At 41.2% G+C, this 26,894-nt stretch overlaps 1 protein-coding gene across 7 annotated transcripts; it reads right to left on the minus strand.

Moving 5' to 3' along the window:
• Positions 1–257: 257 nt before the first annotated feature.
• Positions 258–26,894, minus strand: LOC110509700 (trafficking protein particle complex subunit 13). Of its 7 annotated transcripts, XM_021590743.2 has the most exons (16): positions 26,749–26,823; positions 23,474–23,554; positions 21,326–21,384; positions 20,631–20,693; positions 14,974–15,042; positions 9,682–9,781; positions 7,657–7,741; positions 7,413–7,540; positions 7,129–7,201; positions 6,629–6,673; positions 6,198–6,215; positions 4,355–4,488; positions 3,889–4,087; positions 1,739–1,839; positions 1,304–1,451; positions 258–560 (listed from the first exon to the last, which is right to left on the minus strand). In XM_021590743.2, exons 4-16 carry the CDS (start codon positions 20,683–20,685, stop codon positions 453–455), a joined length of 1,263 nt encoding a protein of 420 aa, XP_021446418.1. In that variant the 5' UTR covers positions 20,686–20,693; positions 21,326–21,384; positions 23,474–23,554; positions 26,749–26,823; the 3' UTR covers positions 258–452. The 7 variants fall into 7 exon arrangements, with proteins under 7 accessions (XP_021446418.1, XP_021446416.1, XP_021446423.1 ...); XM_021590741.2 differs by lacking the exons at positions 21,326–21,384; positions 23,474–23,554 and having other exon boundaries at positions 26,749–26,840; XM_021590748.2 differs by lacking the exons at positions 20,631–20,693; positions 21,326–21,384 and having other exon boundaries at positions 26,749–26,821.

A 26,894-nucleotide genomic window follows, 5' to 3' on the forward strand; every position in this document is an offset into this window, starting at 1 on the left:
TGCTGAGTAAAAAGGTATGAATACTTATGTAAATATAATATTTGTTTTGAATTTTTTATTAAGTTAGCAAAAATTCCAAATAGCTTTTTTTGCTTTGTCATTATGTGGTATTGTGTGTAGATTGAGGAGGGAAAAAAATACAATTTTAGAATACAGATGTAACCTAATAAAAAGACATGGGGTCTGAATACTTTCCGAAAGCACTGTATATAGTGCACCATACATGTTTTTATAGTGAAAGCACAACCAACCATGGATTAAATTACCGCTTTTATTCACATTTAAAATCCAGATTTTTTTTGCAAAGAAAACATTAAAAACATAACATCTGTTAAAACATGATAACCTTGGGGTGTGTACTGTAAGGTGATAGTATAGGTGCAGAGTTTGGAAGTTGGTGCATGGAGATTTGAGATTTATAGTGCTGGGTTCTAGAAGGGTCTGGAAAGGTCTTAGCTCTCCCGGCTCATGTATGGACAGACCACACACACCTGTGCAATGTCATCGTATTCATACGTCCTCTTCAGAAATGAGTCAGTTAGTCTCAGGCCGGATATACTCTGAAATATAAGAAAATGGTAATTAGTTATGATTATTATCAGCAATATATTTTGAACTATTAACAGTCAAAGTGAGACGTAACATAATATCATAAAGGGGCATATGCTTTGTGGGTAACACTATAAAAACATCCAGGTATCCATTGTGATGCAGTTACAATGCATTGTAAAACTTGTCATGGAGCATGTATGACCCCATTTAGGCCAATTGAATGTTTAATGGATTTATTGTCAAGGCGAGCGAGTAAATAAAACATTGAAAAGTGGACCTTCTTGCTAAAATACTATAGCAAACGTAGTTCAACAGCTAGTGACCTAATCAACAGATTTTAGCCTCTTGGGGAAGATAAAAGAGGCAAAGTTCAGCCATAATCCGTGAGGAAGTTGTGTCTCTCTCTTTACTGGAGGCTTGAGGACATTCTTTTTGCTATAATATTGCAACTTATTCATTTTTCAGATGCCATTTTTATTTTTGGGAAAAGTGAAGTGGGGCATTCATGTAATTAAAATTGTATGGCCTTATAATATCTTTTAATCATCTCACAATGACCACACACTAAATAACAGCCAGTTTGAGGCAGTTGAAAATGTTATGGATCGAGGGACATAACATATTATAAGCCTTGTTAAAAAGACAAAACAAATATTGTATTACATGCTTGTGACAACTATTAAAGCTTGATGCCTCTCTGCTTTAACCTAAGGGTTACCAAGTATTATAACGTGAATAACTTTAGAAATACCTGCAGTCCCTGGACAGAGGAGAGGAGTTTGAGGGGCAAAGCGAGTGAGGCACTGGGGCTGACTTTGCCTAGCTGTCTCCCTGATACACCACACCAGTGGATGGAGCAGGTGTTACACATCTCCAGCACCAGGTCCATGGTCCTCTCACTGCAACAACACACACAACCAGCCTGGTTACACATCGGTATGTTCTTTAACCAAGCCATCTGACTGTCGGTTGTCATTTCTTCTTGTACATGAATGAAATGGCATGACATGACAATGACAGACAGGGGAGTAGACTAAAGCATATAGAGATCAGTACATGCGTATAGCAGAGTTGAGGTCAATTCCATTTCAATTCATTTTTAATTGAATTCAGTCAAGTGAATTGAAACGCTATATAACCCCACCCCTGGTGTACAATAATATTTGAGGAGTCTGTACGACTATACCTGCAGTTGGTGATCTTACAGGTGATGTCAAAGGGTTCCTCTAGATTGACGGTGTCTGGGATCATCTCCAGCGATAGCCTGACGTCTCCGTAACCTGGAGCCTGTGGCGACAAGAGGGGAAAAAATAAATACCTTGATGAAGGTTGACTGAGACCGAAACGTTGGTACGTACATTTTCCTGGATTTACCGCCTACAATTTTGGACCGATTTTCTTCATGTTAGGCTAACAAGAAGGGCATCATCTGGGACCATGGTTGAGGCCACTTTAGATTGCACTGTGTTTTGTACTTTGTTCAATTTTCCGCTTTTTGTGTTTTTGGGTGGTCGTTTGGTTGATACGCAATTTGTGATGCAATTGTAGGCCAATTTGGAAACCGTGTAGAATGACTGCATTTCCCAATTGAGAGTATATTCAAATAATTTTTTTTTGGTCACATACACATATTTAGCAGATATTATTGGTCACATACACATATTTAGCAGATGTTATTGCGGGTGTAGCGACATGCTTGCGTTCCTAGTTCCAACAGTGCAATAGTATATGACAATTTACAACAATACACACAAATCTAAATTAAAATAATGAAATTAAGAAATATATAAATATTAGGATGAGCAATGTCAGTAGCATTGACTAAAATATAGTAGGATAGAATACAGTATATACATATGAAATGAGTAAAACAGTATGTAAACATTATTAAAGTGGCCAGTGATTCCATGTTTAGGGGTGGCAGGTAGCCTAGTGGTTAGAGCGTTGGGCCAGTAACCAAAAGGTTCCTGGATTGAATCCCCGGGCTGACAAGGTAAAAATCTGTCGTTCTGCCCCGGAACAAGGCAGTTAAACCCACTGTTCCCTGGTAGGCCGTCGTTGTAAATAAGAATTTGTTCTTAACTGACTTGCCTAGTTAAATAAAGGTTAAATGCGTATATAGGGCAGCAGCCTCTAAGGTGCAGGGTTGAGTAACCAGGTGGTAGCCAGGTAGTAGCCATGGCTATTTAACAGTCTGATTGCCTTGAGATAGAAGCTGTCTCTCAGTCCCAGCGTTGATGCACCTGTATTGACCTCACCTTCTGGATGGTAGAGGGATGAACAGGCTGTCGGGTGGTTGATCTCCTTGATGATCTTTTTGGCCTTCCTGTGACATTGGGTGCTGTTGGGCAAGCAATGTGCCCCCGGTGATGCGTTGGGCAGACCGTACCACCCTCTGGAAAGCCCTGCGGTTGCCATACCAGGCGGTAATACTCCCCGACAGGATGCTCTCAATTGTGCATCTGTAAAAGTTTGTGAGGGTCTTAGAAGCCAAGCCAAATTTCTTCAGCCTCCTGAGGTTGAAGAGGCGCTGTTGCCCCTTCTTCACCACACGGTCTGTGTGGGTGGACCATTTCAGATTGTCAGTGATGTATACGCTGAGGAACTTGAAGCTTTTCACCTTCTCCACTGTGGTCTCGGTGATGTGGATAGGGGCGTGCTCCCTCTGCTGTTTCCTGTAGTCCACGATTAGCTCCTTCATTTTGTTGACGTTGAGGGAGAGGTTATTTTCCTGGCACCACTCCGCCAGGGCCCTACCCTCCTCCCTGTAGCTGTCTCGTCATTTTTGGTAATCAGGCCTACTAATGTGTCGTCTGCAAACCTGATGATTGAGTTGGAGGCCTGCGTTGCCACGTATGGGTAAACAGGGAGTACAGGAGGGGCCAGAGCACACACCCTTGTGGGGCCCCTGTGTTGAGGATCAGCAAAGTGGAGGTGTTGTTTCCTACCTTCAACAACTGGGCGCGGCCCGTCAGAAAGTCCAGTTGCACAGGGCAGGGTTCAGGCCTAGGGCCCCAAGCTTAATGATGAGCTTGGAGGGTACTATGGTGTTGAAGGCTGAGCATTTGTCAATGCTGCGAATACAATCATCTTGAGCTTTGCTATTTTCATTGTAATTCTCCAATGAGTCACATTCAGCAACATCCCAGGTATGACTGACAAAAACAATGACAGCATCAACACCACCACTCAACATCATCACCAATACTAAACATCTCCACCACTCAACAAATAACCACAAAGACAGCATTGAGACTGAGAATGTCCTGTTATGCAACAACCATACTGTATACTGTGACTAGGAATCATATACTCTAACTGATAATGTACGGGTACCATTCTCTGTAGCTGGCTTGTCTGCAGCCTTCCTCTTTCTCCTAAGTTGGTCTTCCACACAATGTCCAGTTTGCCGATCACCGTCACGCCCTTGATGATGCCCGCCTTCTCTGCAAACTCTGGTTTGGGCTTCAGACAGTAGAGATACTGGCGCGTGTCCATGGGCTGCAAGTAAGACATCTTCCCAAATGTAGACGTTCTGGAACACAGTCAGGGTGGAGAAGTCTGAAAACCTATTGACATATAGTGGGGGCGTCTCCAGCTACACTGACAAAACCTGGCCAAGCGAATGCTGTATTTTGTAAGCAGCATAGTTTCCAAATCAGAAGTCATACAGCTTTCCCTTCCTAAATGTTTTAACAAAAAAAAGCAGTAAAATAACAAAGTACTGACACTAGAAACTCGGTTCCCCTTTATTTTACTGCACAATCAAAACAAAGCTAAAATGTGTGTGTGTCTCCCCTACCCTTCGTCCTCAGTCTCCACTGTGTTGAGCTCAGCGATGTTGTACATCATGGAGGGCTCCAGGGATACTTTCTCCATGAACATGGACGACGTGGTGATGTTCTGGATCTGGGCCTCCAGGAACACCTCGTCTGTCTGGGGTCAGGGGTCGGCGCTAACGTTAGACGCCAATACTAACTAGAGGAACACCTCAAAGGATCTAACTGGGCAGCACTTCGACTTCAATCCCCTTTCAATGTACTTATATTGGCCACTCAAGGGGATATTGTAGATTTAAATTTGGGCCTAGTGTGTGTCACATTTTTCTGCTCACATGTAATTTATACAGGTAGAATCTGGAAAACACCACAAAGTACCTGTATAATTTAGGCATGTACTGTATGAATGTGCCTGAAATGTTACACATTAGAATCCCAGTAAGACAGGGTTTTTGTTTCTTTGTCAGCCCTATGAAGAATCAACCAGTGGGGCCCAAATGGAGTACAAAAGTCTGCTCAGTTTACCTTTGAGGAGTGGATTAGTACTGAACTGAACAGAGGAGTGCTCCGAGATTAGTTCATGCCTTTAATCCAAAGGCTAGTGATTAAGTAGGGACCACAGTCAGTAACATTCTGCCAGACTGACAGATTGGGGTTGTTGTTACAGAGCAGAGCACCTCTACTTCCCATCTCCCATGCCGAGCCTGACCAGCCATCCACCCAACCCAAACCCTCAGATCTGACACATCTCAAATAGCACCTTATACCCCATGTAGTGCAGCTATTTTTGGCCATAGCTTTGTGTGAACAATGTTTCACTTGATCAGATCTATTTGGACTCTTGAAAGAGTTTTCAGTTAAAAGAGTGAAATAAACATATACATTTACAAATCAGATTTATAAAATCACCAACTCCATAAACATCATTCAAATGTACAGCCCTTTACATAAGAGATATCATTCAAATCTACATTCTGAATCCAATCATTCAAAAGAAGTGTTGAAATGGAAACCCCACTACAATCATACAGACCTAGGCTTTGTCTGAAATAGTACCCTATTCACTATAGTGCACTACTTTTGACCAGAGCCCTAAGTAGTGAACTATATAGGGAATAGGGTGCCATTTCACAGCCCTACACCAATTTTGTCTAGGGCTGAGAAAGTCCTGTGAGAGATGAGTTAGCAAGAGGGAAAAATCACCGAAGAGGAAAAATCAGAGCAACGGCAAAACAGTGGAAAAAGCATTTCATGGACTTTTATTAACGCAGCATGATACCTCTGATTTCCTTGCAAAAAGTAATAGCTCTCTAGTCCGGCTGAAACCAAACTTGAAATCTTCCTGACTTCACAGTCTGGAAAGTTTATTTTGATGTTTTCGGCATGATGCGTTGATATTGAAGGGGCCTGTGCTTTTTTACTGATTGGTTCTCCTTCTCCATGTCTTTCTCGCTCAAACACCCACATGGACAGCCCCACACAGCTCCCAATCGCTGCCCCCTTCCAATACAACTATTGGATTTTAAAATCCAAACAACTAAGGTCTCAACCCCCCAGATTTTTTTTTTTTGAGAGAGAGAGAACCAATCAAAGCTCAAGCCAATTTCTGTGCAAATATTGTACCATCAACAGGCTCTTGCCCAGAGCAGTGTGTCACAGCTCTCCCTCGCATCAGCCAGGCTACTGTACCATTGAGTTTTCTACAGACTTTTATTCCCCACAATCGCGTGTTAACTTCCATGCATGCCTTTTAATTATTTTGCCTTTGCTCTTGCTCATTTCCTACAGAAAGAGACAGACATTGCTGCAACAAAAATGATTAAGAAAGCGAGGGTTAAGAGCAGTGAAAACAGAAAAAACTATTACCACAGAACTGAGGTCACTCTAATGGAGAAAACAAAAACACAAGAGACAATAAACAAATGAAGGTTACATGTCAAATGAAAGTGACAATACATCTGATGCTCTAGCGAATGAAAGTATGAAACAGTACTATGAGAGAAAATCAGAACATTTTACTATATGCGTCACCAATGGAAAATGCCTGACCATGGAATGAAACATGACATACAGCAAACAATTTTTATGTCAAATTAAAAACCAATTGCTGAAATGATAGTGGAAATTTATGGAGAAAAGATGTGACTATGTATGAGTGAAGATAGCTAAGGTATGTTGACAAAGGTGGAAGGTGGAAAGTTGAATATGCTGGTAAGATGACTATTTGTCATTGTTTTGGTACAGGTAATAAAACAGTGAGGTAAGTGCAGCTGGGAGAAAGAGAGAAACAAACATACCTCTGCATTGTAGAACTTGGTTTTGACGTCGAGCGGCTTCAGAACCTGATTGAGAATACATTGCAAGCTAAATGATGCAAATGTCTCTGATTTCCCAAACGATTCCTCCATTCAACAGCCATAAAAAAAAAAAAAAAATCTTCCTTCACAACAACAAAAAATATAGCCATTTATCTCTGGTAACAAAAAAATACTTAAATCCATGAGCCAACAAATTTGATTTAAAACAGGTCGTATACAAAAAAGTATTACTGGAGAAGTTAGATTTAGTTTCATTGTGTGACTCAGAGTAGATCCCGTCTGAGACTGAGGATAGTAGGTAGTGAGATTGTTCGGTAGTCAAAAGCCAAAGCTAGTGTGCTATTGCCTTTTTACATTGACATTTTAGTTCATTAGCAGACGTGGACCAGTGACATTGTTCAGGGTTGAGGTCTCCTCTTCCAATATAACTCAGTGAGGGGGAATGGGAGAGTTCAAATAAAGGATGCTTTGAAACTCACCTGAAATTTGAAGAACTTCCTGAAGTACAGCTTCTCTCCGGCCTGTGTGGTATAACTGACTGCACAAACCAAACTGGAGTAGAGACACAAATTCTTTGCATTTTAGCACTCAAATCATCTCCTATGAATCTTTGCAGATGTGTTGATGTACATCTGCCCCATAGCTTTGTCTAGAAGTGACACCCTTTCCCCAGAATTATATAGAGCACTGATCAAAAGTTGGGTACTATATGGGGAATAGGGTGTCATTCCAGATTGACTCCATGTCAGAAAAGAAAACGTACATGTGAGTCCCAATCTCTTTGACTTCATGGTGGATGACATCATCAACGCAGGACTCAGGCTTCAGCTCTGTGACTGCGTTGTTGGACGCTGATAGGTTTAACCTCTGAGAGCTGGTCTGCAGGTCTGCCTGTAAGACATGACAAAAAAAGAGAGGGATTTCACTTAAAGGAGTGTGAATAGGACAAGTGGATTCATCAGAGATGAAAGATGCTTCCATTGGATTGATGTAAATCTGTATTGTACCTTGACTAGTATGTCCTTGACCACCTGGCTGCTGTCATTGTGCACACTAATGTAACTCGAGAAGGTCTCACCAAGGAAAATATTTCTGTGCAGAGGAAAGTTAGTATGCAAGTGTCACACACAAAGACAAGGGACTACACACATAAACAATGCCCACTGAAGACCAGAAACAACACTTTTCTTTTCAGTGAAAATTATTAATGTATGGTATATATCTCCATATACAGTGCATTTGGAAAGTATTGACTTTTTGACCCCTTTCATATTTTATTAAGTTACAGCCTTATTCTAAAATGGATTAAATACATTTGTTTCCTCATCAATCTACACACAATACCCCATAATGACCAAGTGAAAACAGTTTTGTGTGTGTGTGTGTGTGTGTGTGTGTGTGTGTGTGTGTGTGCGCAAATGTATTAAAAATAAAAAACAGAAATACCTTATTTACATACATTTTCAGACCCTTTGCTATGAAACTCAAAATTTAGCTCAGGTAAATCCTGTTTCCATTGATCATCCTTTAGATGTTTCCACAACTTGATTACAACATTGAAGGTCCCCAAGAACACAGTGGCCTCAATCATTCTTAAATGGAAGAAGTTTGGAACCACCATGACGCTTCCTAGAGCTGGCCGCCCTGCCAAACTGAGCAATCGGGGGAGAAGGGCCTTGGTCAGGGAGTTGACCAAGAACCCAGTTGTCACTCTAACAAAGCTCCAGAGTTCCTCTGTGGAGATGGGAGAACCTTCCAGAAGGACAACCATCTCTGCAGCACTCCACCAATCAGGTGTGTCTGGTAGAGTGGCCAGATGGAAGCCACTCCTCAGTAAAAAGGCACATGACAGCCTGCTTGGAGTTTGCTAAAAGGCACCTAAAGGACTCTCAGACCATGAGAAACTAGATTCTCTGGTCTGATGAAACCAAGATTCAACTCTTTGACCTGAATGCCAAGCGTCATGTCTGGGGGAAGCATGGTGGTGTCAACATGTTATGGGGATGTTTTCAGAGGCAGGGACAGGGAGACTAGTCAGGTTCGAGGGAAAGATGAACAGAGCAAAGTAGAGAGAGATCCTCGATGAAAACCTGCTCCTGAGCGCTCAGAACCTCAGACTGGGGCGAAGGTTCACCTTCCAACAGGACAACGACCCTAAGCACACAGCCAAGATAACGCAGAAGTGGCTTTGGGACAAGTCTCTGAATGTCCTCGAGTGGCCCAGCCAGACTTGAACCCGATCGAACATCTCTGGAGAGAAAACTCAAGGCTGTAATTGTTGGTGCTTCAACAAAGTACTGAGTAAAGGGTCTGAATACTTATGTAAATGAAATATTTCAGTTAAAGTTTTTAGAAATTAGCAACAAAAAACAACATGTTTTTGCTTTGTCATTATGGGGTATTGTGTGTAGATTGATACATTTTAGAAATAAGGCTGTAATGTACAAGTGTGTAAAGTATAGGGGTCTAAATACTTTCCAAATGCACCGTATACTTCCACTACCAAAAATGGAGAACACCATTGTGTTCATGAGAGTCTCAGCATTCAATCGATTGGTTTCTAGGCCAAACCGTTTGGACGCTACAGACGTTTTTGTGAGAAGACCGATTTCTGGGATGTCGCATGGTCTGACAAATACAGCTCTAGCTCTGCTACCTTTCACCACAGAAGCAGAAGGGTGATGTCAGCGAAAAAGGTCAAGGGGTTACGAATTGCAACGCTGTTGGGTTTTTCACACTCAACAGTTTCCCCGTGTGTTTCAAGAATTGTCCACCACCCAAAGGACATCCAGCCAACTTGGCACAACTGTGAGAAGCACTGGAGTCAACATGGGCCAGCATCTCTGTGGAACGCTTTCGACACCTTGTAGAGTCCTTTCCCCCGACAAATTGCTGTTCTCAGGGCATTATTAGGAAGAACGTTCTACATGTTTTGTACATTCAGTGTAAACTGGTTGTGTGTTCTTCTCTAGACGTTTCATCCTGTTCTATATACGTAAAAGGGTTCAAAGGGCTGTTGTAGTGTTTATTACCCAAAGTTCTGAGGTAGTGTGAGCATCTCTCCCAGCATTAAAGCCTCTGCTCCTTTAATAGTGCATGGATCCTCCTTCATGAGCCGACCAAACAAATCTCCTGTAGAATGCACGCGCACACACAATCGTCAGGTCTCATCAGATTTCCCATCATGTTAGTTTTGTAAATGAAATATTGATGATCAATGTCAATATTCTAAATCTGAGTAAAAGGCTGCCTTCAGAGGAGCAGTGTGGAAGATACGAGAGCTGGGTGGCATAAAAACGATCACAATTTATTTTCTGTCTCTGAAATATAGTGTTCTAGTCGTTCATCTTGATTTACGGCTATGCCTTCATTTAATTTCTCCACCCTGGTATAAATAGCGTCCCTACCCAGAAGTGTCACTGTGATTTATGGGTTCCGTGGCGTTGGGTTACCAGCCCAGTGCTCACATTGCAGTAGGCAGGCCTCCAAAATGAAAAACACTAAATTATCATTGCGGGACAATGCATATTTATCTACATCACAACATCCATGTAAATGTGCTGGGTTTAGCCAAAAGCTAATGTGCACCCGTAGTCCCTGGGCAGGTAAGTGCCTTTACACAGCCCACTATACCAATACTCACTAAAACAATACAAAATACATTACATCCAGTATTATATAATCAGTTTACCTGAATTGCCTTCTGAAAACCTAACACTATAATACAATTTTCTATCAAACTTAGCTAGTCATGTTGACAATAGAACAAGCTTTCAAATGATGCCCACCTGACGTAGATTGTGATTTATAATGGACCGTTTTTGGAACTGTAATTGTGTGATGGCTGGGATGCAGGGTTGTGTTCAATGCAACTACAAGTGTGCTTGCTGTAGTTCCTCAACAGCACAGCTGGGAGAGCTCAAAAAAGCCCCTTATAGTTGAGTCATAAAAGTGCATTGAAATTATTTAAGAAATGTGCACACTTTGGAGAGCTGTGGCCACTTGGAGACACCAGTTAGTCCTTTCACTCAAACACTTGTCATTTTTTTCTCTTATGTTGCACCTACAACACATTTTCCAGGAATATTCTTATCATGCAACTGAATGGATCCAGAGAATTTTCAAATTTCATTAACAACAAATGCAGTGAAAAGTACAGTAACTATAAAATGCACATAAAATCAGTGTAATGTTTGGATTCAGTCTTGTGAACGGTTGTGTCGTCAGCTTCAGTCTAATCAAATTTTGCATCATCTCCAAATGGTTCCCTTTCAATTGGTACCATGGTTGTGCATATGCGTTTCATATTTCTTCTGTAAGAAACAGAAACAGTCATATCCATATAGGCCAATTCTCACAAGTGTAAAGGGTTAACACACATATTTTTATTTGATTTATTTAACCAGGTAGGCTAGTTGAGAACAAGTTCTCATTTACAACTGCGAACTGGCCAAGATAAAGCAAAGCAGTTCGACACATACATCAACAGAGTTACACATGGAGGAAACAAACATACAGTCAATAACACAGCAGAAAAAAGTCTATATACATTGTGTGCAAATGAGGTAAGATAAGGGAGGTAAGGCAATAAATAGGCCATAGTGGCAAGGTAATTACGATATGGCAATTAAACACTGGAGTGATAGATGTGCAGAGGATGAACGTGCAAGTAAAGATACTGGGGTGCAAAGGAGCAAAATAAACAAATAAATAAATAAATAAATAAATACAGTATAGGGATGAGGTAGTTGGATGGGCTATTTACAGATAGATCATTGCACCTGTAGATAGCCTGTGAGCTGCTCTGACAGCTGGTGCTTAAAGTTAGTGAGAGAGATTAGAGTCTCCAGCTTCAGCGATTTTTGCAGTTCGTTCCAGTCATTGGCAGCAGAGAACTGGAAGGAAAGGCGGCCAAAGTCGGAATTGGCTTTGGGGGGTTACAAGTGAAATATACCTGCTGGATCTCGTGCTGCGGGTGGGCGCTGCTATGGTGAGCAGTGAACTGAGATAAGCGGGGCTTTACCTAGCAAAGACTTGTAGATGACCTGGGTCCAGTGGGTGTGGCGACGAGTATGAAGCGAGGGCCAGCCAACGAGAGTGTACAGTTCGCAGTGATGGGTAGTATATGGGGCTTTGGTGACAAAACGGATGTCACTGTGATAGACTGCATCCAATTTGTTGAGTAGAGTGTTGGGGGCTGTTTTGTAAATGACATCGCCGAAGTCAAAGATCAGTAGGATAGTCAGTTTTTACGAAGGTATGTTTGGCAGCATGAGTGAAGGATGCTTTGTTGTGAAATAGGGAGCCGATTCTAGATTTAATTTTGGATTGGAGATGCTCAATCTGGGTCTGGAAGGAGATTTTACAGTCTAACCAGACACGTAGGTATTTGTAGTTGTCCATGTATTCTAGGTCAGAACTGTCCAGAGTAGTGATTCTGGACGGGCAGGCAGGTGCGGGCAGCGATCGGTTGAAGAGCATGCATTTAGTTTTACTTGCATTTAAGAGCAGTTGGAGCCCACAGAAGGAGAGTTGTATGGCGTTGAAGCTCATCTGGAGGTTAGTTAGCACAGTGTCCAAAGAAGGGCCAGAAGTATACAGAATGTTGTCGTCTGCATAGAGGTGGATCAGAGAATCATCAGTAGCAAGAGAGACATCATTGATGTATACAGAGAAGAGAGTCAGCCTGAGAATTGAACCCTGTGGCACCCCCATAGAGACTGCCAGAGGTACAGACAACAGGCCCTCCGATTTCACACACTGAACTCTATCAGAGAAGTAGTTGGTGAACCAGGCGAGGCAATCATTTGAGAAACCAAGTCTGTTGAGTCTGCTGATAAGAATGTGGTGATGGCCAAGCCTTTCGACTTTGTCAAAGTCGATGAATACGGCTGCACAGTATTGTCTCTTATCGATGGCGGTTATGATATTGTTTAGGAGCGTGGCTGAGGTGCACCCATGACCAGCTCGGAAGCCAGATTGCATAGCGGAGATGGTACGGTGGGATTCGAAATGGTCAGTGATCTGTTTGTTAACTTGGCTTTTGAAGACCTTAGAAAGGAAGGGTAGGATAGATATAGGTCTGCCGCAGTTTTGATCTAGAGTGTCTCCCCCTTTGAAGAGGGGGATGACCGCGGCACCTTTCTAATCTTTAGGGATCTCAAACGATAAGAGAGGTTGAACAGGCTAGTAATAGGGTTTGCAACAATTTCAACAGATAATTTTAGAAAGAGAGGGTCCAGATTGTCTAGCCTGGCTGATTTGTAGGGGTCCAGATTTTGCAGCTCTTTCAGAACATCAGCTGTCTGGATTTGGGCGAAGGCGAAATGGGGAAGCTTGGGCCAGTTGCTGTGGGGGGTGCAGGGCAGTTGACCGGGGTAGGGATAGCCAGGTAGAAAGCATGGCCAGCCGTAGAAAAATGGTTATTGAAACTCTCAATTATTGTGGATTTATCGGTGGTGACAGTGTTTCCTAGCCTCAGTGCAGTGGGCAGCTGGGAGGAGGTGCTCTTATTCTCCATAGACTTTACAGTGTCTCAGAACTTTTTTGAGTTTGTGCTACAGGATGCACATTTCTGTTTGAAAAAGCTAGCCTTAACTTTCCTAACTGCTTGTGTATATTGGTTCCTAACATCCCTGAAAAGTTGTATATCACGGGGGCATTTCACTGAAAAGTTGCATTTCAATCCTATGAATTTAGGATTGCGTGCAGTTTGGTCATAAATGATGGGTCGTGAAATGTAGAATACGGCATCTGTTTTTCTGTCTGAGTAATACGGATTTCAAAAGAGAAACATGACATGTGAATGTGTTGGTACGGGCCGTGGATTTAAATAGCACTACATCAATGTTTTTACCATAGGCTCACTGTGAGCTTGACGTTACAATATATAATACATATCTATCTATCTATTCTGAAAGTAATAAAACCCTGGACTTTTTCCACATTTTGTTGTGTTGCAAAGTGGGATTCAAATGGATTGAATTGTCATGTCAACGATCTACACAAAATACTCTGTCAGAGTGGGAGAAAACTTCTAACACAGTCTAAGAGCTTTGCACACTTGGATTGTACAACATTTGCCCATTATTTATTTGAAATGTTTTTTTGCAGTATTACTTTAGTGCCTTATTGCTAACAGGATGCATGCTTTGGAAAATTTTTATTATGTACAGGCTTCCTTCTTTTCACTCTGTCATTTAGGTTAGTACCCAGCTAGCATGTAATGTTTTGAGAACCATGTTTCTTAAGAGCTTGGTGAGAGTATGGTTGTGCTATGGTTATTTAGCATACATCCTTCCCACAAATATCTGGGAATGGTGCAGGATAGCTGTTTGGCTTTGGAATATTCTCATATTCAGCACATTTAAGGAACTTGACAAAACAAACGTTTTCTTTAACAGAATGTTTCCTAAAAGTTCAAACATGGTTGCATCTCATTTAAATTTGGGTAATGTTCTAGGAACGTTTTGCAACTGGTTTGACATTGGGAATGTTCTCCAATAGTGGACATTTCCGTACTTCAGCATAACATTTTCTACAGGTTTCCTCATGGTTCCATTTAAAGTCATGTTCACAGAACATAAAAATAAAAAAAAACTTTCCATAAAAACCACAAGAAAACATTAGTAACGTTCAAAGGTTATTTAAAAACATACATTCCATTCTCAGCATCAACAAAACTTCTTCTGTCCTCTATATTGTTGAGTGAGTTCAGGTGTGTTGGCCGCACCACTAATTGGCCACACCTATCACAGCCATTAAACTCTGTAACTGTTTTAATTGGCCTCATGGTGAAATCCCTAAGCGATTGTCTTTCTCTCCGGAAGGATGCCGGTATCTTTGTAGTGACTAGGTGTATTGATACACCATCGAAAGCTTAATGAATAACTCCACCATGCTCAAATGGAAATCCTTTTTTTTCTCTTTTTTTTTTTACCTATCTACCAAAAGGTGCACTTTTTTGCCATGCATTGGACACCCTTCCCGGTCTTTGTGGTTGAATCTATGCTTGAAATTCACTACTCGACTGAGGGACCTTACAGATAATTGTATGTGTGGGGTACAGAGATGGGGTAGTCATTCAAAGTCCACGCATCTTTTTATGTGACTTGTTAAGCAAATCTTCACTCCTGAACTTGTTTAGGCTTGCCATAACAAAGGGGTTGAATGCATATTGACTCAAGACTTTTTAGCTTTTCTCTGTTCTATATTGATATGCCTGTAATTTATGTTGAATACAGCTGCAAAGAAAATTGGATAGGCCTAACAAAGATTATACAACTCTACTACATGTTGGCAGTAAAATAAACCAAGATGCTTACCTGGGAGGTCTCGATCTTCACATGTCACTGGCATGTTAGTGAAGAGTGTGGGTTTTGTTAACCGCATCACTGTGAAAGGCAAAGGATAAAAGAGATAAAATAGTTCAGTTAGGGTAAGGCTAGTTTACTTGCTTGCAATTCTAGATCAAAATCCCATGTTAACATGAAATAACATGCTATTTGACACTTTAAAGAGCAACTGCCTTTATTTCACTTCTGAGGAATCTAGTGTCTCATGGTGGACAAACATCATTAACCGAATGTGGAATAGGTCAGCAAACACACCTGCAACACTTCTATCTTGTTTCTCTAATCAGCAACAGAAAAACACACGTGCCAATCGACGTATTCAGTGGCTCTTTAATTTAGTTTAGGTTAAAAATCGCACTTGGTTCATTGGTGGTCGTTAGATGCGTGTGAGTGAGTGGTTTCTGGCTCCATCTTTTGAACTGTTTAAGCTTCAAAATATTATGACCCCATCACTGAAAGATAAGGAACACATATATACAGTACCAGTCAAATGTTTGGACACACCTACTCATTCAAGGGTTTTTCTTTATTTTTACTATTTTCTACAATTTAAAACAACAGATATTCCCATTCAAGTCAACATTCTCTGATGTGGTACCATTTGAAAGTTCAAATGTTATTTCCGTTTTAGTACATTTATCAGCCAAAACATGACACCCACCCTGTATTCAAGAACATGTCGTGTCTCAACCAATGGCGGGGACAACACAAAACCCTCAGATGATGTAAAATGGGGTCTAAGCTACAACATATGTTAATGAAAAAAATTCTAACGTTTTAGATCATTGACGTTTAAGGTTATAAAAGTATTTTTTCCTAGAAAAAAAAAAATATATATAGGTTTGACAACCCTGTTTGTAAACTTTTAGATTTGATCAAATCTCAACCATTTATATTTTCCAGTGATGAAGCCATGGATGTCTCATGGTATTGTGGGGTATGCAAAATTCTTCAAAAGGCAAATATGAATGGAAGTTTTGGTTCAAATCAAAAGGAGTGATGTCAAAATGTTTTTTAATTCAAATGGATTTACCCACACAAGGCATGGAACAATGTGTAGAATTGCAGGAAATTAGCTATAACACTGCAACATTTTCTCTCAGCCAACAAAACAGTTTGAAGGCGCATGGGTTTAAGAGGTGGGGGTTTGTTACAACACCGATAAATGACAATATCAATCCAGACCTTTGCCACCTAACAAATGTGTGACCGAACCTTCTCAAAAAGTAATTGGGTAGCTACCCCAGCTCTATATGATGCTGCAAATCCTCTTACTTTACAATGGTAATACCAAATGATAACTTCACCTTTCATCTGTGATAATCTTCGGGAAACCCTAATACCTGTAACACATACCCTAACAAAGATGGCGGCGTAAACATCGCAGCAAAAAATGTATCATTTAATAACGGAGCCTTTTCTAAATTCAAACAAACCACCTGCAACTAGCAATGGAAGTTTAGAAGACACGTGTAGTCTTCCAAGTCGGGAATTGAGGAAGTGTCGTCAAGTAATGGTAGGTGGAAAATTATCTGTGCTATGCTTTACACTACCTAAGTAACAACAGCTATCCTCCAGCTAAAACAGTAGTAATGGTAACCAAACTCAGCAAAAAAAAGAAACGTCCCCTTTTCAGGACCTTGTCTTTCAAAGATATTTGGATTTTTAGGAATTAACTTCACAGATCTTCATTGTAAAGGGTTTAAACACCATTTCCCATACTTGTTCAATTAACCATAAACAATTAATGAACATGCACCTGTGGAACAGTCGTTAAGACACTAACAGCTTACAGACGGTAGGCAATTAAGGTCACAATTATGAAAACTTAGGACACTAAAAAGAGGCCTTTCTACTCACTCTGAAAAACACCAAAAGAAAGATGCCCAGGGTCCCTGCTCATCTGAGTGAAAGTGCCTTAGGCATGCTGCAAGGAGGCATGAGTACTGCAGATGTGGCCAGGGCAATAAATTGCAATGTCCGTACTGTGAGACGCCTAAGACAGCGCTACAGGGAGACAGGACAGACAGCTGATCGTCCTCGCATTGGCAGACCACGTGTAACAACACCTGAACAGAATCGGTACATCCGAACATACCTGCAGGACAGGTACAGGATGGCAACAACAACTGCCCGAGTTACACCAGGAACGCACAATCCCTCCATCAGTGCTCAGACTGCCCGCAACAGGCTGAGAGAGGCTGGACTGAGGGCTTGTAGGCCTGTTGTAAAGCAGGTCCCCACCAGACATCCCCGGCAACAACGTCACCTATGGGCACAAACCCACCATCGCTGAACCTGACAGGACTGGCAAAAAGTGCTCTTCACTGACGAGTCGCGGTTTTGTCTCACCAGGGGTGATGGTCGGATTTGCCTTTATCATCGAAGGAATGAGCGTTACACGTTACGATTTCATGGTCTGGGGTGGTGTGTCACAGCATCATCGGACTGAGCTCGTTGTCATTGCAGGCAATCTCAACACTGTGCGTTACAGGGAAGACATCCTGCAGGCTCATCCTGCATCCTGTGGTACCCTCCTGCAGGCTCATCCTGACAATGCCACCAGCCATACTGCTCGTTCTGTGCGTTATTTCCTGCAAGACAGGAATGTCAGTGTTCTGCCATGGCCAGGGAAGAGCCCGGATCTCAATCCCATTGAGCACATCTGGGACCTGTTGGATTGGAGGGTGAAGGCTAGGGCCATTCCCCCCAGAAATATCTGGGAACTTGCAGGTGCCTTGGTGGAAGAGTGGGGTAACATCTCACAGCAAGAACTGGCAAATCTGATGCAGTCCATGAGGAGGAGATACAAGTTTGTACTGCAGTGCAACTACCCATCCCGGATCCGGGAGCGTTGTCATCAACTACAGTAATTAGCATAACGCAACAGACAAAAAAAGGACAACAATTTTCTAGAAAATATTCATATTCATGAAATATAGTGAAACACAGCTTAGCCTTTGGTTAATCACCCTGTCATCTCAGATTTTGAAATTCTGATTAACAGCCAAAGCAAGACAAGCATTTGTGTAAGTTTATCGATAGCCTAGCATAGCATTATGCCTAGCTAGCAGCAGGCAACCTGGTCACGAAAATCAGAAAAGCTATCAAATTAAATTGTTTACCTTTGATGAGCTTCGGATGTTTTCACTCACGAGACTCCCAGTTAGATAGCAAATGTTCCTTTTTCCCCAAAAATATTATTTTTGTAGCCGAAATAACTCCGTTAGTTCTTCACGTTTGGCTGAGAATTCTACCGGAAATTGCGGTCACGACAACTCCAAAAAATATTCCAAATGAGCTCCATAATATCGACAGAAACATGGCAAACGTTGTTTATAATCAATCCTCAAGGTGTTTTTCAAATATCTATTCGATAATATATCCACCGGGGCAGCTGTATTTTCAGTAAGACCGGGAGGAAAAATAGCTACCTCTGTCTATTACGCAAGAATTACTCCGAGAGCCCTCAGCCGGACACTTACGCAATGTAGTCCCTTACGCTCATTCTTCAACATAAAGGCGTGAAACTACGTCAAAATGCTGTAGACACCTTGGGGAATACGTAGAAAAGGGAATTTGGTTGATAGCCCATTCACTGCTCAATAGAGACGCATCGGAACACAGAGCTTTCAAAACATGAGTCACTTCCTGATTGGATTTTTCTCAGGCTTTCGCCTGCAATATCAGTTCTGTTATACTCACAGACAATATTTTTACAGTTTTGGAAACTTTAGAGTGTTTTCTATCCTAAGTTGTCAATTATATGCATATTCTAGCATCTTGTCCTGACAAAATAGCCCGTTTACTTTGGGAACGTTATTTTTACAAAAATGAAAATAATGCCCCCTAGATTCAACATTAATGCAGCTGGTGGCCACACCAGATACTGACTGTTACTTTTGACCTCCCCTTTCTTCGGGACACATTATTCCATTTATATTAGTCACATGTCTATGGAACTTGCTCAGTTGTTGAATCTTATGTTCATACAAATATTTACACATGTTAAGGTTGCTGAAAATAAACGCAGTTGACAGTTTCTGTTTTGCGGCGTTTAGTAGCCAAATAGGTATAGCTCGGAAGACATTATCCAATATTAGCTACATAAATGATACATAGCTCGGTTACAGTTATCCCAATAATGGACTAAAGGAGCCTAACGTTACTCCTTATAGGCCAAGGACCTCACATGCTCTGTTTAAATGGGCAAATTTGCTCTGGAAGTCAAAACAGCCAAATACTCTAAACATGAATCGATTCTCAATTGCGGTACAGTTCTAGAAAAATAAATCCTTCTACTTTTAAATTACATCAAAAATAATTTCACAAATGCAAAACACACTTACCGTTAGGTTCTAATTGAAATGTACTGATTCACGTTGCCATACAATAACTCACTAATTACTTTACATGTTTAAGGATATGGATATGTTGGGTCAATGAAGGGTATATGGGAACTAGGTGTATGGAAAGTTACTAGAAACATCTTCTGTTCCATGTTTCTAATGAGGGAGGCGAAAGGCAACTAGGGAGGAGTGAGGAATGTGTCGAGGTCAAATCAACAGATGAAGTGAGAAGAAACCTCTGGGAGGCGGGCAAGAGAGGCCCACTACAACGACTCTCCTACTGCAGTACTATCTCACACACACACTTCCACGAAGGTTTTAGTAACAGACAGGGCTGTGACTACACCAATGAGAGGAACCAATTCAATTCCTGCCTAGCAACAGAGATGTATTGGTTGTCTAGATGTGTAAGGAGTTGTGTAATCATGTCTTGGCTTTGTAGCTGTATGACCCAGTGGGTGAATAAACTTGGTTTGAGCTATTTCTAGTTGTCCGTTTGAGGTTTACTCAGTTTGTTCAGAACATAACAGTTGGCGTTGTCGGCGTGATTCACCACGATTTAGTGTCGAACTGGAGAGTCCGAATCAGTGGAACAGGAGCCGGCACATTTAAACAAGGTAGGCAAAGTTCCTACACCTGTTACTACTCATTCTGACATCTTGGGGAGATGGATAGCGACCTAGAAAGCCTGAGATTATTCAGTAGTCCCAATGTGTTACGATCGGTCGTAGATTTAGGGTCGGTCGTAGATTTTAGTCCCGAACAGGCGACGGGTGTGGAACCAATTTTGGGGTTAGATAATCTATGCAAAATGCCATGGGAATGGTTTCTAAAAAGATAACAAGTTCAAATTGGCACGTCCAAACATTCCTTGCAAGCTCAGAAAATCGTGTTTTTTTTAAATCACGTGAGACACTTTATTCCATCTTATTCTGAATTATAGAATTGACTAAAGGGAGGAGGGGTCCTCACGAGGAATTAGAGTGGAGTTAATATTATGAGTAATTGTTTGTAGCGTTAAAGAAACAATTGTAATTAGAGTGTAGTAATATTGTGAGTTATTGTTTGTAGCATTAAAGAAACAATTGTAATTGTAAAGTTTAAAAAAGCAAGTGTCAAGCGCCAGCATTGGGGTTACCAAACCTAAAATTACCTTTAAAAATGTTGTTAATGAGTAGATCTGTCTCGATTTAGTGCATATTAAATCTTAAAATAGTATACATTAATGAGTGTGAAAAAAAGTGTGAATATCCAACAGAGGTTGGTAATAGTACTTACAGTAAACGTTGGGGTTAGGGTTGCAAAGGGTCGGAAACTTTCCGGAAATGTCCATGTGCAACCCTAGTTGAGGTAGATTAAAACACAAACGATTAAAGAGTGGAGGGAGGACAGTGGCCTCTCTGTGAACAGAAGTTATCATGTTTTGTTTTGTCTGTAGTTCTGTTCTGTTACTGATTAAGACTTGGCAAAGAGAAAACTAAAGGAATGTACATTTTCCCTTTTAGGAGAAGATGGGGTGTCCATATCGCTCCCTTTGAAATGTATCCAGAAGCTGTTCCCTTGGGAGAGTAGTTAGTAATATTCTGCAGTTCTTTTAAGTATAAAAGGTACCCAGCTCCCAATCAAGTTAGGCCTGGCCATGTTTGTTTTTGCCCTGTGTTACCACACACATCAGCACACGCACACACAACCCATCTGTTCTGAATATTTGTTAGTGATGTTAATACTGAATTTGATTTATGGGGTATTTTTATTCAGTTTTAGTGGGGGGTTTTCACAGGTTAGAAAGGATGCACCTTAAAAGGGAACAAAATTGTCTGAAGTATCTATTTTCTGAATTTTGGTTGCATTCTTCACTTCTCTTGATAAGAAATGTGCTGAAAAACCCAAAGTAAACCTGGTACACAAAATGTTTGAAATGTCTTTAAATAATATCTGAGGTACAAGGGTAGAGAAGGGAAAGAAACACTTACTGGGACTGAATGACCTCTGACCTTTGTTCGGACTTTCTGGTGTGGCCTGATCACCCTCACTTGAAGCATTGGGTGAGATTGAAATGTGATATGTAAACACTAACGATTAGGAAAAAGTTTATAATTTAGCAATAGTCATATTCGAACCATGAGAAGGGCAGAGAGCGCTGCCCCTGAATGAGGGACACCTGTCTCTAGTCTATTTTACTATTCCTTGAATTACCTAGTGGGATTCAATCAAGTAAAAATTCACTTATCAAAGGTTGTAATTCTAATTTAATTTGTTATCTCGATTTAACAGGCAATGTTGTTGTTTATTTGGATGTGAGTCGGTCGTAGATTATGTTGTTGTGATAGTTACTCCAAATGGATTGAAGTTCTCACCACCTCGAGTGATATACAGCGCATTCAGAAAGTATTTAGACCCCTTGACTTTTTCCACATTGTTACGTTACAGCCTTATTCTAAAATTGATTAAATTGCTTTTTTTAATCATCAATCTACACATAATGACAAAGCACATTTTTTTGCAAATGTATTAAAAACTAAACTGAAATATCACATTCACATAAGTATTCAGACCATTTACTCTACTTTGTTGAAGCACCTTGGGCTGAGATGCTTGGAGTCTTCTTGGGTATGAAGCTATAAGCTTGGCACACCTGTATTTTGAGAGTTTCTCCCATTCTTCTCTACAGATCCTCTCAAGCTCTGTCAGGTTGAATGGGGAGTGTTGCTGCACAGCTATTTTCAGGTCTGTCCAGAGATGTTCGATCAGGTTCATGTCTGGCTCTGCCTGGGCCACTCAAGGACATTCAGAGATTTGTTCCGAAGCCACTCCTGCGTTGTCTTAGCTTTGTGCTTAGGGATGTTGTCCTGTTGGAAGGTGAACCTTTGCGCCATTCAGGTCCTGAGCGCCCTGGAGCAGGTTTTCATCAAGGATCTCTCTGTACTTTGCTCAGTTCATCTTTCCCTCGATCCTGATTATTCTTCAGGTCACTGCTGCTGAAAAACATCCCCACAGCATGATGTTGCCACCACCATGCATCACCGTAGGGATGGTGCCAAGCTTCCTCCAGACATCACGCTTGGCATCCAGGCCAAAGAGTTCAATCTTGGTTTCATCAGACCAGAGAATCTTGTTTCTTGTGGTCTGAGTCTTTAGCTGCCTTTTGGCAAACTCCAAGCAGGCTGTTATCTGCCTTTTACTGAGGAGTGGCTTCCGTCTGGCCACCATAAAGGCCTGATTGGTGGAGTGCTGCAGAGATGCCGGTCCTTCAGGAAGGCTCTCCCATCTCCACAGAGGAACTCGAGAGCTCTGTCAGAGTGACCATCCGGTTCTTGGTCACCTCCCTGACCAAGGCCCTTCTCCCCCGATTGCTCAGTTTTGCTGGGCGGCCAGCTCTAGGAAGCGTCTTGGTGTACCAAACGTCTTCCATTTAAGAATGATGGAGGCCACTGTGTTCTTGGGGACCTTCAATGCTGCAAAAAAATGTTTGGTACCCTTCCCCAGATCTGTGCCTTGACACACTCCTGTCTCGTAGCTCTACGGACAATTCCTTCGACATCATGACTTGGTTTTTGCTCTGACATGCACTGTCAACTGTGGGACCTTATATAGACAGGTGTGTCCCTTTCAAAATAATGTCCAATCAATTGGATTTACCATAGGTGGACTCCAATGAAGTTGTTGAAACATCTCAAGGATGATCAATGGAAACAGGATGCACCTGGGCTCAATTCCCAGTCTCATAGCAAAGTCTGAATACTTATGTAAATAAGGTAATAACATTTATAAAAACCTGTTTTCGCTTTGTCATTATGGGGTATTGTGTTTTATTTAATTCATTTAAGAATAAGTCTGTAACATAACAAAATGTGGAAAAAGTCAAGGGGTCTAATACTTCCCGAATGCATATACCACAAACCCCTGAGGTGCCTTATCGCTATTATAAACTGATTACCATCGTAATTTGTTCTGTCATACCCATGGTATATGGTCTGATATACTACGGCTGTCAGCCAAATCAGCATTCAGGACTCAAACCACCTAGATTATAATTGATTTTATAAAACATTATGTTTCTTTCCCATTATGTATTTATCAGAGTTATTGACCTCTCAATAAGCCAGATTAGAGTAACTTACATTGTGTTTCTGAAACTTGATGCAGCAGCCTGCAGCGCTATCAATCGGAAATGGACAGCTCGTGGTGCTGAAAGTAGGCAGCTGAAAGTATGCAAATTCAAGTAGGCATAATTAATTTAAACTGTCTTCATTGTAATTGGAATTTACTAGCAACAAGAGGGTTTTGTGTTGGTGCCTATTTCTTCCTATTTAATACATAAGAGCTAGGACTACCTGTTTGAAAGAAGAAATTAGGCTATAGGCTGCTACATCCATACATTTGCCAGTCAATTCCTCCACACACCATGCACCCTTTAAATAGCCTACCTCCATGTAAGTGAAGGGCTTTTAAGTAAAATCCAAAACTCAAATTGAGGGGGTATGAGAGGGTATGCTATAGGCCTAACTTTAATTAAAGAAAATGTCAAAAAGCACAAGCCTACCCCTTGTTAATTTAAGTTTTAAAAAATAAAATGGATTCCGATTACATAAAGTGGACCGAGATGCTTTATGCTAGAAACAAGCTGTAAAATACCCGGGAAAGACATTACTCCCATACTGCATATAGGAATATCATTGTTTTGTTTCTTTTACATTCAGAAGCTGATGCCTCAATCACACTGTCAGCGTCAATGCATTTTGGTACACCAGAAGTATATTTATTTCCAATGGAATGCTGCATTTGCCTAGCAGCATTAGTTTGCAGAGGCAGTTGCAGTTGCAGTGCGTTCTGTGTGGTGCATACGTTGGATTTATCAAACGTATGCATCAAATTGTATGCGTAGACAGCTTTACAGAAATGGTAGAAGGTGAATGTTGAACTTTTGTTGCATACATACAATATATATATACACAAAGTTATGTGCACACCCCTTCAAATTAGTGGATCCGGCTATTTCAGCCACACCTGTTGCTGACAGGTGTATGAAATCAAGCACACAGCCATGCAATCTCCAGAGACAAACATTGGCAGTAGAATGGCCATACGGAAGAGCTCAGTGACTTTCCAACAAGTCAGTTCATCAAAGTTTTGCCCTGCTAGAGCTGCCAAGGTCAACTGTAAGTGTTGTTATGGGAAGTGAAAATGTCTAGGAGCAACAACGGTTCAGCCGTGATGTGGTAGGCCATGCAAGCTCACAGACTGCTGAAGTACGTAAAAATCATCTGTCCTTGGTTGCAACACTCACACCAGAGTTCCAAACTGCCTCTTTTATTTATTTTTATTTTACCTTTATTTAACCAGGCAAGTCAGTTAAGAACAAATTCTTATTTTCAATGACGGCCTGGGAACAGTGGGTTAACTGCCTGTTCAGGGGCAGAACGACAGATTTGTACCTTGTCAGCTCGGGGGTTTGAACTCACAACCTTCTGGTTACTAGTCCAACGCTCTAACCACTAGGCTACCCTGCCGCCTCTGGAAGCAACGTCACAACAATAACTGTTAATCGGAAGCTTCATGAAATGGGTTTCCATGGCTGAGCAGACGCACACATGCCTAAGATCAACACGCGCAATGTCAAGTGTCAGCTGGAGTGGCGTAATGCTGGCCGCCATTGGACTCTGGAGCAGTGGAAATGCATTCTCTGGAGTGATGAATCACGCTTCACCATGTGGCAGTCCAACGGACAAATCTGAGTTTGGCAGATGCCAGGAGAACGCTACCTGCTCAAATGTATAGTGCCAACTGTAAAGTTTGGTGGAGGATGAATAATATCTGGGGCCCCTTAGTTACAGTGAAGGGACATTTTAACACTACAGCATACAATTACATTCTAGATGATTCTGCGCTACCAACTTTGTGGCAACAGTTTTGGGAAGGCCCCTTCCTGTTTCAGCATGACAATGCCCCCGTGCACAAAGCGAGGTCCATACAGAAATGGTTTGTTGGGATCCATGTGGAAGAACTTGACTGGCCTTCACACAGCCCTGACCTCAACCCCATTGAACACCTTTGGAATTAATTGGAACGCCAACTGCAAGCCAGGCCTAATCACCCAACAGCAGTGCCCAACCTCACTAATGCTCGTGGCTAAATGGAAGTAAGTCCCCACGGCAATGTTTCGACATCTAGTGGAAAGCCTTCACAGGAAAGTCGGGGCTGTTATAGCAGCAGCTCCATAACTTCATATTAATGCCCATGATTTTGGAATGAGATGTTCAACGAGCAGGTTTCCACATACTTTTGGTAATGTAGTTTATCTAGATGATGCTGCATACCATTTTGCACAATGACAGTCAGTGTGATTGAGGCGTGAGCTACAACCTTCTATAGCTGAGGAGACAAAAAAAATGGACTTTACTTGGTAAGCAATGTAATTCTGTCATTATCAATTGATTAAGCTATTCACTTTCTGTACAATAGACAATGTTTAAACCCAGACAGCTTTTAGGGAAATACTTGTGACCTTCTCTCGTTGGGTTAAACTACAGAAGAAGAATAGCCAGCAGTTAAAGTTGACATTTTTCTGCATTGGCCTCTGTCTGGGGTGGAAAGGTAGGCCTAACTTTTGAAAGTATCATGCCCAGATTCCCAATGATGTCTCAGATTTAATTATTTGCAAACAGGGAACGTTTTGTTGCAAACAAGACACAATTATTTGAAATATGACAAAATGAACATATCCTGTAATTCCGGTAACTTGTGTGGTATTAAAGCATTCTGCTAATGTGTAAAATTACATGAAATGTTTATAAAAATGTTTTTTTTTTTAATGGACCAGAAAATACGATAATAGATCAAGGCAATGCTTTTACTATTAACAAGATCTTTCCACCCCAACTCTTGTCCACGGTGGTTCGCGAACCCACAACCTTCTGTCCTGTGCGCTATCAACATTGTGATGTAAGGCTTACAAGACCAAGACTAGTTTCTAAAACTGCATATCTAAGGCTCTAGACATAGTTTGCAATTTGTGCATGATATGGCAAATTATGTGACAGAATATTGGTAACGTTAACGTTTGATAGTAGCTAGCTAATGATAACAGTCGTTACGTTAATAAGGTTGGCTCTCGGAAGAAGAAAAAAGACAACTAAAACAGCTTGCTGTTGATTAGGGGTTACTCGATACTAGCTACGCATTTAGCTAGTTTGTTCATCATATTCTTATTTGACGTTTACTTGGCATCTATGTTAGCCACACATTAGCAAGTAAGTTAATTGTCAGTCTCAGATGTAAACAACCTCTTCTTTTCAGATATCAACATAACGGACAAATCAAACGCGACCCAAATGAGTATATTGCTTAAGTATATTGTTTTAAACAATGTTATCATATATTTAACTCAGTAAAATACCTTTCAATGCAAGTAGATGCTCTTGTTTTGCCTGATTTACTTCCATTATGTCTGGAGTTCGGTTGAACTTTCACCTGGTCGTTACAACAGCCACAAATCGCTAAACCCCGCCTATTTCTACAATTGATCTTCTTAAAATCTGATTT

Source organism: Oncorhynchus mykiss, chromosome Y, assembly GCF_013265735.2.
Source record: "Oncorhynchus mykiss isolate Arlee chromosome Y, USDA_OmykA_1.1, whole genome shotgun sequence".
Lineage (NCBI taxonomy): Eukaryota > Metazoa > Chordata > Actinopteri > Salmoniformes > Salmonidae > Oncorhynchus > Oncorhynchus mykiss.

Coding starts and splice junctions, on each gene's coding strand:
- LOC110509700 (XM_021590741.2), bottom strand. CDS start 26,794: ATGGAAGTAAATCAGGCAAAACAAGAGCATCTACTTGCATTGAAAG. Junction 7,742..9,681: donor ACACTACCTCAGAACTTTGG/GTAATAAACACT, acceptor TCCTCTGCACAG/AAATATTTTCCTTGGTGAGA. Junction 1,840..3,888: donor CAAGCCAGCTACAGAGAATG/GTACCCGTACAT, acceptor TTGTCGCCACAG/GCTCCAGGTTACGGAGACGT.